Source organism: Neodiprion virginianus, chromosome 5 (genome assembly GCF_021901495.1).
Source record: "Neodiprion virginianus isolate iyNeoVirg1 chromosome 5, iyNeoVirg1.1, whole genome shotgun sequence".
In the NCBI taxonomy this organism is placed as follows: Eukaryota; Metazoa; Arthropoda; class Insecta; order Hymenoptera; family Diprionidae; genus Neodiprion; species Neodiprion virginianus.
The window spans coordinates 28,393-39,332 of NC_060881.1; the positions used below are offsets into that span (position 1 = coordinate 28,393).

The 10,940-nt window shown below is 41.5% G+C and overlaps 3 protein-coding genes across 5 annotated transcripts; all 3 read left to right on the plus strand.

Moving 5' to 3' along the window:
• Nucleotides 1–1,136: 1,136 nt before the first annotated feature.
• Nucleotides 1,137–3,927, plus strand: LOC124305169 (uncharacterized). Of its 3 annotated transcripts, none has more exons than XM_046764280.1 (4): nucleotides 1,137–1,368; nucleotides 1,679–1,883; nucleotides 1,998–2,620; nucleotides 3,714–3,927. In XM_046764280.1, the coding sequence occupies exons 2-4, from the start codon at nucleotides 1,683–1,685 to the stop codon at nucleotides 3,775–3,777; spliced, it is 888 nt and encodes a 295-aa protein (XP_046620236.1). In that variant the 5' UTR covers nucleotides 1,137–1,368; nucleotides 1,679–1,682; the 3' UTR covers nucleotides 3,778–3,927. The 3 variants fall into 3 exon arrangements, with proteins under 3 accessions (XP_046620236.1, XP_046620235.1, XP_046620237.1); XM_046764279.1 differs by lacking the exon at nucleotides 1,137–1,368 and adding an exon at nucleotides 1,382–1,610; XM_046764281.1 differs by lacking the exon at nucleotides 1,137–1,368 and adding an exon at nucleotides 1,382–1,586.
• Nucleotides 3,928–5,143: 1,216 nt separating this feature from the next.
• On the plus strand, nucleotides 5,144–6,973 carry LOC124305136 (uncharacterized). The gene has a single exon (XM_046764213.1). The coding sequence runs from the start codon at nucleotides 5,366–5,368 to the stop codon at nucleotides 6,062–6,064; it is 699 nt and encodes a 232-aa protein (XP_046620169.1). The 5' UTR covers nucleotides 5,144–5,365; the 3' UTR covers nucleotides 6,065–6,973.
• Nucleotides 6,974–9,244: 2,271 nt separating this feature from the next.
• On the plus strand, nucleotides 9,245–10,403 carry LOC124305076 (uncharacterized). Its single transcript, XM_046764090.1, has 2 exons — nucleotides 9,245–9,777; nucleotides 10,020–10,403. The coding sequence occupies exons 1-2, from the start codon at nucleotides 9,386–9,388 to the stop codon at nucleotides 10,075–10,077; spliced, it is 450 nt and encodes a 149-aa protein (XP_046620046.1). The 5' UTR covers nucleotides 9,245–9,385; the 3' UTR covers nucleotides 10,078–10,403.
• Nucleotides 10,404–10,940: the final 537 nt, after the last annotated feature.

The window sequence follows — 10,940 nt, forward strand, 5'->3', positions numbered from 1 at the left end:
GGTTAAATTCCTCACGCAGAAGACTGGGCGATATGTATTTAACCATATGTATACACCCTTCTTACTGAATAAATTCAATTCAATTTAATAAGTCTATGAGTCAGCTACCCATGCCGTAAACTTCGCGAAAACTGGCCATACCGATGAGACAGCGATATGCATATTCTCGGGTTACCCTGGTTACTCCATCACTCTCACTCTGAATTTCACTAGCCGAGAGGAAACGTGTGGGCCAACCAGGTTGTAGAGTGATAGAGACAGGTTTTACACGGCATACTGCTCTATCTAACCCCTACGCCACGCTTTCTGTACACGCGAGGCTACCTCCAGTATTATGTGATCTAAGAGGGGGACCCGCGAAGTAGTAATAGGGAGACTGCAATAGAAATGGGTAAAGTAGGTAAACCGGTCTACCAAAATAACGATATTTTTTCATATCATGATCGATAATTATTGTCGATGTATCAAAAATCAGTATTTTTTTCGAATATCAATTTAAGTATTAAATTCGATATTTTTTTTTTCAACGCAGCTCAGTAATCAGTTTCATGCGTTGCATGTTTAGATCGAATGGAACATTTGATTTAGAACAGAAAGTTCTTCTGATGTCAATATCAGATGTATACTGGTTTAATTGATCGTAATAATAAATAGGTTAATAAAACTTTCTGTAACTTCTACACGGGGCTTCAATTTTTCAAATTTCACTTCAATATTTTGACATATTTTGAAAATGTGTTTCGATGACTACTGGTTTTGGGCAAAAATATCGATACATCGATACACCGATATTTTTTTTTTTTTTTTTCGAAAAATATCGATATGATATTTATCGATACACGTTTTTTATGGGCAATTTTCATTTTATTTTGTTGAAATTACCTGATGTGTGATTTGTTCTCTATTTTATACCTGAAGAATAAATGGAAAATGGAAAGACGTATTCCAGGCGCACAACGATACTTTTGGGTGGTGATTGAAAAAATTTCAAAATCACCAAAACACGTAACAGATCCCCGAATATACGTGCACTTGGAATTGGAATATTTTAAGACTAAACTATACATAACACTTCACTCAGGCACGTTCCTGTCTGCGGGTTTCGTTACAGGTTTCTCAAAGCGATTAAATTTTATAGGAATAAATATGGTGAGTTGGTGAGTGCAAACCTTTCTTATATAGCCGAAGGCTGAAAGTTCCGATGACCTCGACCTCACCAATAGCCAATACTCGTCCCGCTTCCGTCCTCCGTCACGTCAAGGAATCCTGGCGACTGGAGCTTGCTGGCTGGGGCCGATGGCCTTTTGGCCATCGGTCAAGATTCAGAGCCTGAAACCCGCGGAGCCACGGAGATTCCGTGAACGGGAGGTAGGTACCGGTTTCTCGGCAGACGTTGAGCGAACTTCTTCCAGTTACCAGTGTGTCGTTCGTCGAGGCGTTGCCAAGTTATTCGCGATCTGATTCATATAATTTTTCAACATCTCGCCTGGTGGAAAGCCCGCGTCTTATCCCCCAGGTCTTTGTCGTAGATCCTTATAAACACCCGCCACTGTACATCGATTTTTGAGAGTTGGCTGCTCATACACGTGCGCAATATATGATACCTATATGTATGGGTAATAAATTCCTGTGAATCCACAGCTAGACATTGTCGATTATAATAACACATATACTGCAGAAGCATGATCATCCGGCCGTTAGCAACCGTCGTCGCGATCGTCTTCGTCGCTGCAGACATATTCCAAAACATCGGCCTCGCCGCGCCCGTTGGCACCTCATATAACCAGCAACAGACTGGAAATCTCAACGTCCACATCGATCTGAAGGATATTCAACTTGTTGCCGTCTTGCAGAACGGCAACCCTATCGAAGCTGATTACGGGGTAATTACAGAACGAGGTAGCGGTACCCCATATTCTAATATTTTTGCCCTTCTTTGTTGTCGTTGTCATCAATGTTGTTGTTGTGATTATTGATTTCATTATTTCTGTTCACAGGATTACGATTACACTTACGATTACAGTGACTTCACTATAAAACCGCCAATGCGCAATTTGACAACAACGTTAGATCCCCCGATCAATGCCTCGTCAACGAGTTCTGTAGAGCCTTGGCATACTTGGCCTACAACTACGGCAACATCCTTGGCATCCACCGCGTCTGTTGTTACGGCTCATCCGCTATTGCAACCAGAATCCGCAGACGTTCAACCGGAATCTGCATTTACGGAGAACGCAAGCTCATCAGTATCAGTCCCACCCGCACCTGAGGCGATGCATGATAATTATACTGCAATCAAACCGTTGTTCGAAAGTGAATTACCATCAACTGATTCGCCGGCACCGACGAGTTCTATAACGATGAGAGCAGAGTCAACTAATAAGTTTGGAGAAGATTTGGCGACTAACAATAAGAACAACGTGTTCGCAGCTATTGACGCGGCTGCAGTACCAGCCAACGAGCAAAATCCTTCATCAACCGCACGTCCCGGAAACGCAGAAACGTCCACTGAGCGATCGCAAGTCCAGCTGTCGAAACAATGTAATCAAGGCTACAGACGGGACCGGAAAGGACAGTGTCGGCCTCAAATCCGCCGCAGAGTCGCATCGTCGTTGATACCGTAAATATTTAGGCATATACATACGATAGGTATGACCGACATTGTTCATGTCCGGTTTAGGCAGAACCCACGGCGGGTCGACCGTTAAAATCAAGTTGGAGCTGGAAACATTCGGGGTAATGAATGTTAATTCTGAACGTGCGTCGAATTAGAAAATCCACCATCATTACTATACATATATCGTTGTTGGGCCACCATTTCATGTAAGAAGTACTTGGCTCCGAATTTACTTCCAATATCACTATGTCACTTCTTGTTATTTCGTAGCCATAATCGCCTAAGCCGAATATATACACTATTCCATGGGTATGCATATAGGTAGGGTGTTTCAAAGGACAATAATGTGCAATTTTTCACCATGGCAACCCCTAAAAAGTTTGCGTAGGTTGAAAGATAGATTCTGTAAAATGATGAGCGTGCCACGTTATGTGGGAAGATCGCGTTCAGTTGATTTTTCACTTTTGCACAATTTTTTAAATTTATAAATTATCGTAAATAAGTTTTCTTTTCTGCTGGTTACATCAATCATAATATCAATTTACTTCACAAAGAAGACCCACGCTTGTAATATTACGTCTCCGGTTGATGTTTGAGTAGTTTACGTGACGACTTTCTTATTATTGATTCAATCTCATATAATAGTTATAATTTCACATGAACTTTCAATTTAGGAGTATAACATGTCCTGTTGATATATTGTTGTGTTATGAGTTCTAGAACGTGTTTCTTTATAGATTCAGAAAAATGTAAAATGAAGTGAAAAATCAAACGATCGCGATATTCCACATAACGTGGAACGCTCATCTTTTGACAGAATCATTCTCTTAATCCAAACAAACTTTTTAGAGGATGCCACGGTGGAAAATCGTAAATTGTTTTTGTTTTCTGAAATACCCTGGTATGCAGCCATAGCTGTACCGTTGCTTAGAATTATTTGCTTGAATATTGATAGCAATTGAGGATACAGCTTGTTCTAATATTCCTAGCAATGCTTTCCAGTCATTGCGCTAGTTTTGCTGCAAAATTTGCACGCATATTGTTATATGGAATAAGTATATTAATCGAGCGTATTTCTTTTTTTCTTTTATTCCAGATTTGGAATCAGACTGACTCCGGAAGTTATGCAACAGCACAACGGCTATCGAGGGACTGTATAGAAAATTGATAACGTTTCTGGATCGAGTAACGCCGATGCTCCGAATTATCCTATAATTTGAATATATCATACTTGCAGACTGTGTCAGATATGTATTATTATACTGGATAGAATAGTATTTACTATGGAATAAAGATGCTGGTGAAAAGAACGCGTCAGTCATTGAATATTTATTTAGATGAAACCTGTAGCACAGATTCTCCGGCAGCATATACGAGAGTTTTAAAATGCAGAATAATCGTAGCAATAGATCTAACGTTATTTGAATATTCGACTGCTGCGGGAAAGGAGAGAAACTTGTATTAAAATGATAAACGATACTCGTTGAAACTTGACCTAATCAACGTTTTATACGCGTGCATGCCTTGGCGCCGAGGAGATAAGAATCACCTACACCTGCAGCGCTCGGTAAGCTGGTGTCGATGCTGTATAGGATATGACGAGGAATGGTATTTACATTGTATTATATGTATAGTAGCATAAGATTGCATGTATAGCATTATAGGTATGTAGAATTCCGAAGCCATGTGACTGTCCATTAGTTTAATTGTTATCATATCTGTACGTATATAAAAAATAATACCCGCGTGAGTGATTATAAAATAGTCACTCGCAAGGATGGTATACTTAAGTGGAGTGCCCGGTGAAATTGCCAAGTCTAGCATTCTTCAATAGAACTTGACCGCAACGCAAGAAATAGGGTAAAATATGGGTTTTGATTTTTTCTTTCAGATTTGGGGCCATAAAAGAATAAAAACGATCCTAGGCATTCTTCGTACAGAAGCTAGGAATCCTAAAAATAATCGGTGTGACAACCCGACACCTTGCTCAAAAGGAATAAGCGCGAGTATCACTGTCTGAGACCTATCTATCAAATACCAAAACACGCATTAAGAAAAAACATTTTTCAATTTTGAGATGCTTGCGCGTGGTTCTCAAGGCCTGAAAACGAGTAGGTAGTCTGATGCGCATTCAGTTCTATTGAAAAATGCCGGACTTGGCACTTTTACCGGGCGCTCCCCTTAACCTGTTGAATTATAAGATGTAAACAGAATTATCCAACAAGCTGTAATCTACGTACACACATTATACCATGATTGCAGGCTGAGAAGATCTCACAAGGCGCCCGGTTACTGCGTTGTATTATAGTGATAATAGATATTACTTCGTTGTTACGTGTTTACTTGTGAGCAAACACACACGCCTTATATACATATGCATGTGTACCCAAACATAAACCACATACCCAGACTAGATATTAAACGATACCCCCTCCGCTTGACTTCTAGTCCTCGATGTTCAGGTCAGCAGCCCCGGCGCGGCGTTCTGCGCGTTTTTTGAAGAGGTAGCTAATTCCGCGGAGCCACTCACTTTCCTACATCAGTCTTTGCTCAAACTTCACCCAGTTCGGAATAAGAAAACGTTGTTCGCCAGTCCTCCTGACGATCAGGTGCACAATCGCCTCATCCTATATACCACGGAGTAATATCTAGAATTATTTCACGCATACTACGACAAACAGACAAACGACACACACACACACACACACACACACACACACACACAGACGCAACGTATATGCAAATACGATGATTAAAATTACGATTATACTCTTGGTGAGTTGCAACTGTATCGCCGCTAGCCTTGCCGCCCCGACAACGTACGACCAACGCCAAGATGGTGATATCAATTTGGCAGCGAAGCTTGAGAACATCCTCATTCTCATAGCCACACCATCGAGTTCGACCTCTCCCACGGAGGGAACGAGCGACAGACTAGAGACCTATTTGACTATGCTCAACAGTCGTGATCGCACCGGATTTACACACCTGAAGAATGCCGGATCGATAAATGTGGCCGATATTCTTCCCGCGTTAAATGCACGTCAGGATTTGCCGCGTAAAAATTTGGAAATTTCTTTATCTTCCGCCGAGGATCAGCAGGAGCAAGAAGCGGGATCGGCAACAGCTGTGATCGTACAGACCCTAAAACAAAGAGACCCTTCCGCGGCAAAGGCAAGGAGTTTGCAGTGGAAAAATGTCGCAGCAGATTTATTAATCCACGACAAGCCGGAGGAGTCCTTGAAGCAAGAAATCTCCCGGAGGAGTCTGGATAGAGATCTCGAAACCGGAAATTTTGACAACGGTGGGCAAAGCCGTTCCGGCGATCACAACGAAGTTGGTTTGGTTGCCGATCATCGTCTAACTCTTATAGGAACGGCAATTGAAGATTGTGGACCGTATAGGCGCCGAAACAGTTACGGCATCTGTCAACCATTTTTCGACTAACTCGTGCATACAAGTTTCAAAGTTCCTTTTCAATTTCTTTTACAGCACCAAACTCGCGTGTTAGCTTAATTAAATACTCGATTTATAATTTATATTACTTATAATGATGTAATTGTTAGCTTGAGTAAAAAGTTAAATCAATTAATTTAACCTCGTTAAATTTTCACTGGGATTTTGCAAAAACATCGATATAGACCGCTGAAAATCAACAGAGACGCAGGGCTGTTGTAAAGCGTGCATCCGATCATGACGTTGATTTATTGTCAATAATACACACAGTAGGTACTCTGGCTTTACGATCAGCCTGATAGCATATTCAATAGTATATCAGCATGTAGCATGTAATGTCGCACCATTAAAGTCTGTAGGTCAAACCTACTTGCTTATTTCATTCGTTTGTCAACTGAGTGAGCAATTTAATTTTTATTTAATTGTTAATTTATTTATTTTTTTTTAATTTATAAGTTTTTCATTCTCTTTTTCTAATGAATAATCGTCACAATCAAATCTACGGTTCGCAGTTCGTTATTCAGTTAATGTGACGCTTTTATTAGCTGGAATTCGAGTTAACGGTCCCGCTTCGATTCATAGTTTCAAATATCAAGCTAATTATATTCATTTTACTTCAAGCTTCAGTTTTAATATAATAATTTTATGGTCAACTGTCTTTATTGATGCACGTCATACTGTGAATGTTTCATGAAACGGGCCCCGAGCCGTTTTGTGATTGGGATGACGTGCTAATGGCGCAAGTCCCGATACGTTGTCTCAAGAAGCTCAGAGGGGTCCGTTTTTTGAAATATAGATGGTATGTGCGTTCATTTTCTAGCTGAAAAGTCGAAGTTAAATCAATACTACGACTACTGTAATGTATGCAACATGAAATAATAAATGAAATTGTAAAATATATGTTTATGCGTAAGTGCGGTAATTACAACGTACGTAAAGTATTTATATGCATGCCACTTCCCCAGCAATGAATTACACGGCCCTCGAATGACGGTAGTATATAACCACTGATGTGTGGATGTACTTAATTAATTCTTTGATGTACCCATAATCCGTTTCGACTGTGCCTGGATTGAAGGCTATAACAAATATTTCGTGAATTGGATCGGTTAATGAAATGGATAAGTAATATAAATATGAAAACAAGATCCTAATACCCGCAGGAATAGTTGACAATATTATACATGTTTAAACAAGTTTAATTTACATGGAATAATCAGATCCTTTCGCTCCTTTGGCGAGTTTGATGATTGAAAGTCGATAAGTAATGTTTGAGAAACAATTAACGTTTGTATTATAAAGATATCCCAGATCATATACAAATTTTGATATCCATGTACTAGGATGAAACAAATGAATACCGAATGTAAAGTATCAGTACATATGCGTACATTTATATGATGGTGGGGAATAATAATTACAATATTTATGAGATGTGTCGTCAGGAGGAGTCCCCGGCTGTCAACAACAACCAGAATGCATGAGCATGGTGAAAATGAGACAAGTAATTATGAATAAGCTTACTATGTATCATACATAGAAGATAAGATAGATAGATGTAAAACTGATGTCAGTTTCATACAAAGGTATATATATTGTCGATCTTTAAAAAGCAGTTACGATGAGGGATACGCATACCTATAGAGGAAGGTAGGGCAGCACAGGTCTGTGTGGCAAGATACCGGTAGACCAATAAAAATTTACCAACTGGTATTTCGTTGTCCTGGGGAGTATTGCAAAATGGTACGCAACATGGTCTGGTTCACAGCGACAAACAACCAGTAGGGTCGGGCAAGACCTGTCAGCGAAAAAAATAAATAAATCGCAGTTCCGAGTCGAGATGACTGAGATAAAACGGAATGCAGCGTATATTCGCCAAAGAACGATAAAATACCGGATTGTTCCGCCCCGAAAAATTCGCATTTCGGTAGTAGTTATGTTCGGCTACGTGAGAAAGAGACTTTTTCTCCTCGGAAATTCACATGTGTCGGCCTGAGACATGTATTCATCATACATGTATTTCGGCGAATATTTGCCCGAAATGAATGTAAAATGGGTTTTTGCTCTTTCGCTATAATCTATTTGCTGTAGCGGCATATACCTATATTACTATTAATGTATGTGAATAAAAGCTCAAGTTGTAGGTAAAGCTTCATCAGTCGGAAGTAAGTTCCATAGTTACATTTGTACCATTTGTACTGAATCTTAATTTTTATAAAATTGTTACAGGTAGGGCTGGATCTACCCCACCCTCCTGGTTGTTTGTCGCTGTCAAGGGAGCCACGCGTTGCATACCATTTCGTATTACTCGCCTGGACGAGGAACCGCCCAGTTGGCCAACATTTATTGGCCGGCCGGTTGTGCCTCACAGTCCGGTGCTATCTCACCTTCGCCTCCTGCGTAAAAAATGCACGATGTGAATGAATCAATGATCCGTAACTTAGTTTGGGATCTTCGGCACGTACAATCGCTTGGACAAAAGTTATAGTTTGGTATTTCGATGATGTCAATAACCGTGCCTGGTAAAAGATTCGTGCATCCGACATGATATCGTATAATAACATATACTCGTACGCGGATACGCGTATGGGGTACGGACGTGTACGCTGGAACTTTGACACTCGCAATAAGGTATTATACGCGGTCATACCTACGTCTCACAGGTTCTGGAAAGAATACGCAGCGAACAAGGGCAAGGCGGCCAGAGGCAACGGGTTGCAGTAAGTATGGAATGGAGCGGTGGCAAATGGCAGAAGAACGGGGAATCGAACTCTGCGTGGGGCCATGTCAGGACGTTGCCCTCTCGCAAATCATTTCTCATCTTACTCGCAGCCGTTATTCTGCAAGTCGCATGATGCTGTGAGATTTACATTTACCGTTTCCTTTGGGTCTGGCAAAAAATCGCCTATCCCGGCTGCATGCCACAGTGACTCGTGTTGAATTGTTTAACGAATTCGAATTATCGATATCCGCGAAACGGTATACCTATACTTGCAAATGTTGTGGTGCGTAGCCGAGACCTGAAGAATTTTTCTACCTTACTCCAGGCTGCTCCGGGCCATGCATGACTCCTGGGTTCTTGAACTCACGGAGCTGGTTGATCCACTACGGGATGTAGAGGTGGGGTGCAGGAGTGGGATGGGGTGGGGATCCCGGTTGCACCGGAATGAAATCAGTCTGATGAGGTTTCCAAGGTTCGTTAGAACAATTCGCGTCGATCCTTCGTCCGATCAGGTCGTACACTGACGAACAAGTGTAACTTTGGACATTCTTATCACGAGTCGGCGAGATCTGGCTCAAAAGTACGTTGACATGATTAATACGACTATATTCAAATCAGCCTTCATTTTGCTGGCCTTGCTGTATCAGGCGATGAGTCACCCGTTAGATACGGACGCGGGAGTTGAATCTTCCAAATTCTCGGCGGAAGAGATAACGGCGATAAGGCCAAGCGTCGGGGGTGATCATTACGATCAACGACAAAACGGAACGAAAAATTTTCGCATTCACGTCGACGGCGTCGTTATCGTTGTGGCCCCGGCGGAAGCGCTTCTCCTCGCTGGAGAACTGGATCCATCTATACTCGGTTTTGGACAGGAGGGAATCGACGCCCCCTTGAAGCCGGAAACTGCTAGTACGGAATCGCACAAACCATTAACGATCGAGGAGACCCAAAAGCCGATTAAAAAAAAATTTATCCACAGGTTAGTCATTCGATTTGCACAACTGCTGTGCTGCGTGATTCTTCCAGGGACGGGGGGACTGCATTTCTCCGCGTGCAGAATATTTCCAATATGAGCATGACCCGAAAGTGAACTTTTCTCGTGCATATAATTAGTGTCTGCGTGCTCGAAAATACCTATCACAGCAGCTCTCCCATTCAGCTTAAATGACAATAATACACTACCATACGATATCCTCTAATGGTTAAAAAATGTTTTTGCAGTCACAACTTACGACTGAGCAGCCTACTCGGACCAATTCTACGGAGCATTTCACCTTAAAGATGTCGATAGTCTGGTGTTGATGCACCCGATCAGTTGCCGTCTTCGCGAGTAATTATAAATATCCGTCATGGTGTATTGTCAAGGCGTGCCGCTAATCGTGAGTGTTTATTGACGGGGACATCTGACACAGACGGTAGAGACCGATCCACACCGCTCAACACGGCGTGAGGATTGAAATTACCCCGAGCAACCTGTGTCAGCGGTAGACTTCATCAACTACTCACGATACACTACAATTTTTGTACCGAATAGATTCTATACGCATAGGTGTCAATGTGTAACTGCAATTCGAAATAAATTTGTGAGCATGTTCAATACAGTAATAGCAAAGATTTTGTATTTATTATTAGTACATACCTCTTACACTTACAGCGTCATTTATTGAATACCTATACTGGCCTCGAGTCAGTGTAAACGATGGGGCCGACGTTAACTGGAACCCGCATAAAACGTTTCTCTCTCGTTTAGGGGTTGGACGGCTGGTATTCTATAAATGACCTGAAAAATACCTGAACCCAGCTGGCCGAATTTCGAATTATTTTACGGCAAGGGCGGTCCGCTCCTGCCCAACCGAATGCTGGATTTTATTTCTGACGACCATGCAACATCAATAACATGTGCAACATGTGTTCTCAGCAATTGAGATGAATTCAGATTGACAATAAACAGACTGTAATGTACTAATTAAAGCAAAATATTATATTCCCCCTGATATTGCCAGAAACTTATTGCACTTGACCGTTCCGCCTGGTTGCGTGGATCAGGTTTTCCATGTCTTGCCGCATTTTTCCCGCAAGCTATTGTCGCCCAAAGTATTTCGCTCGAGCGTCTCCAAAATACCTATATCTAGGCGGTTATCA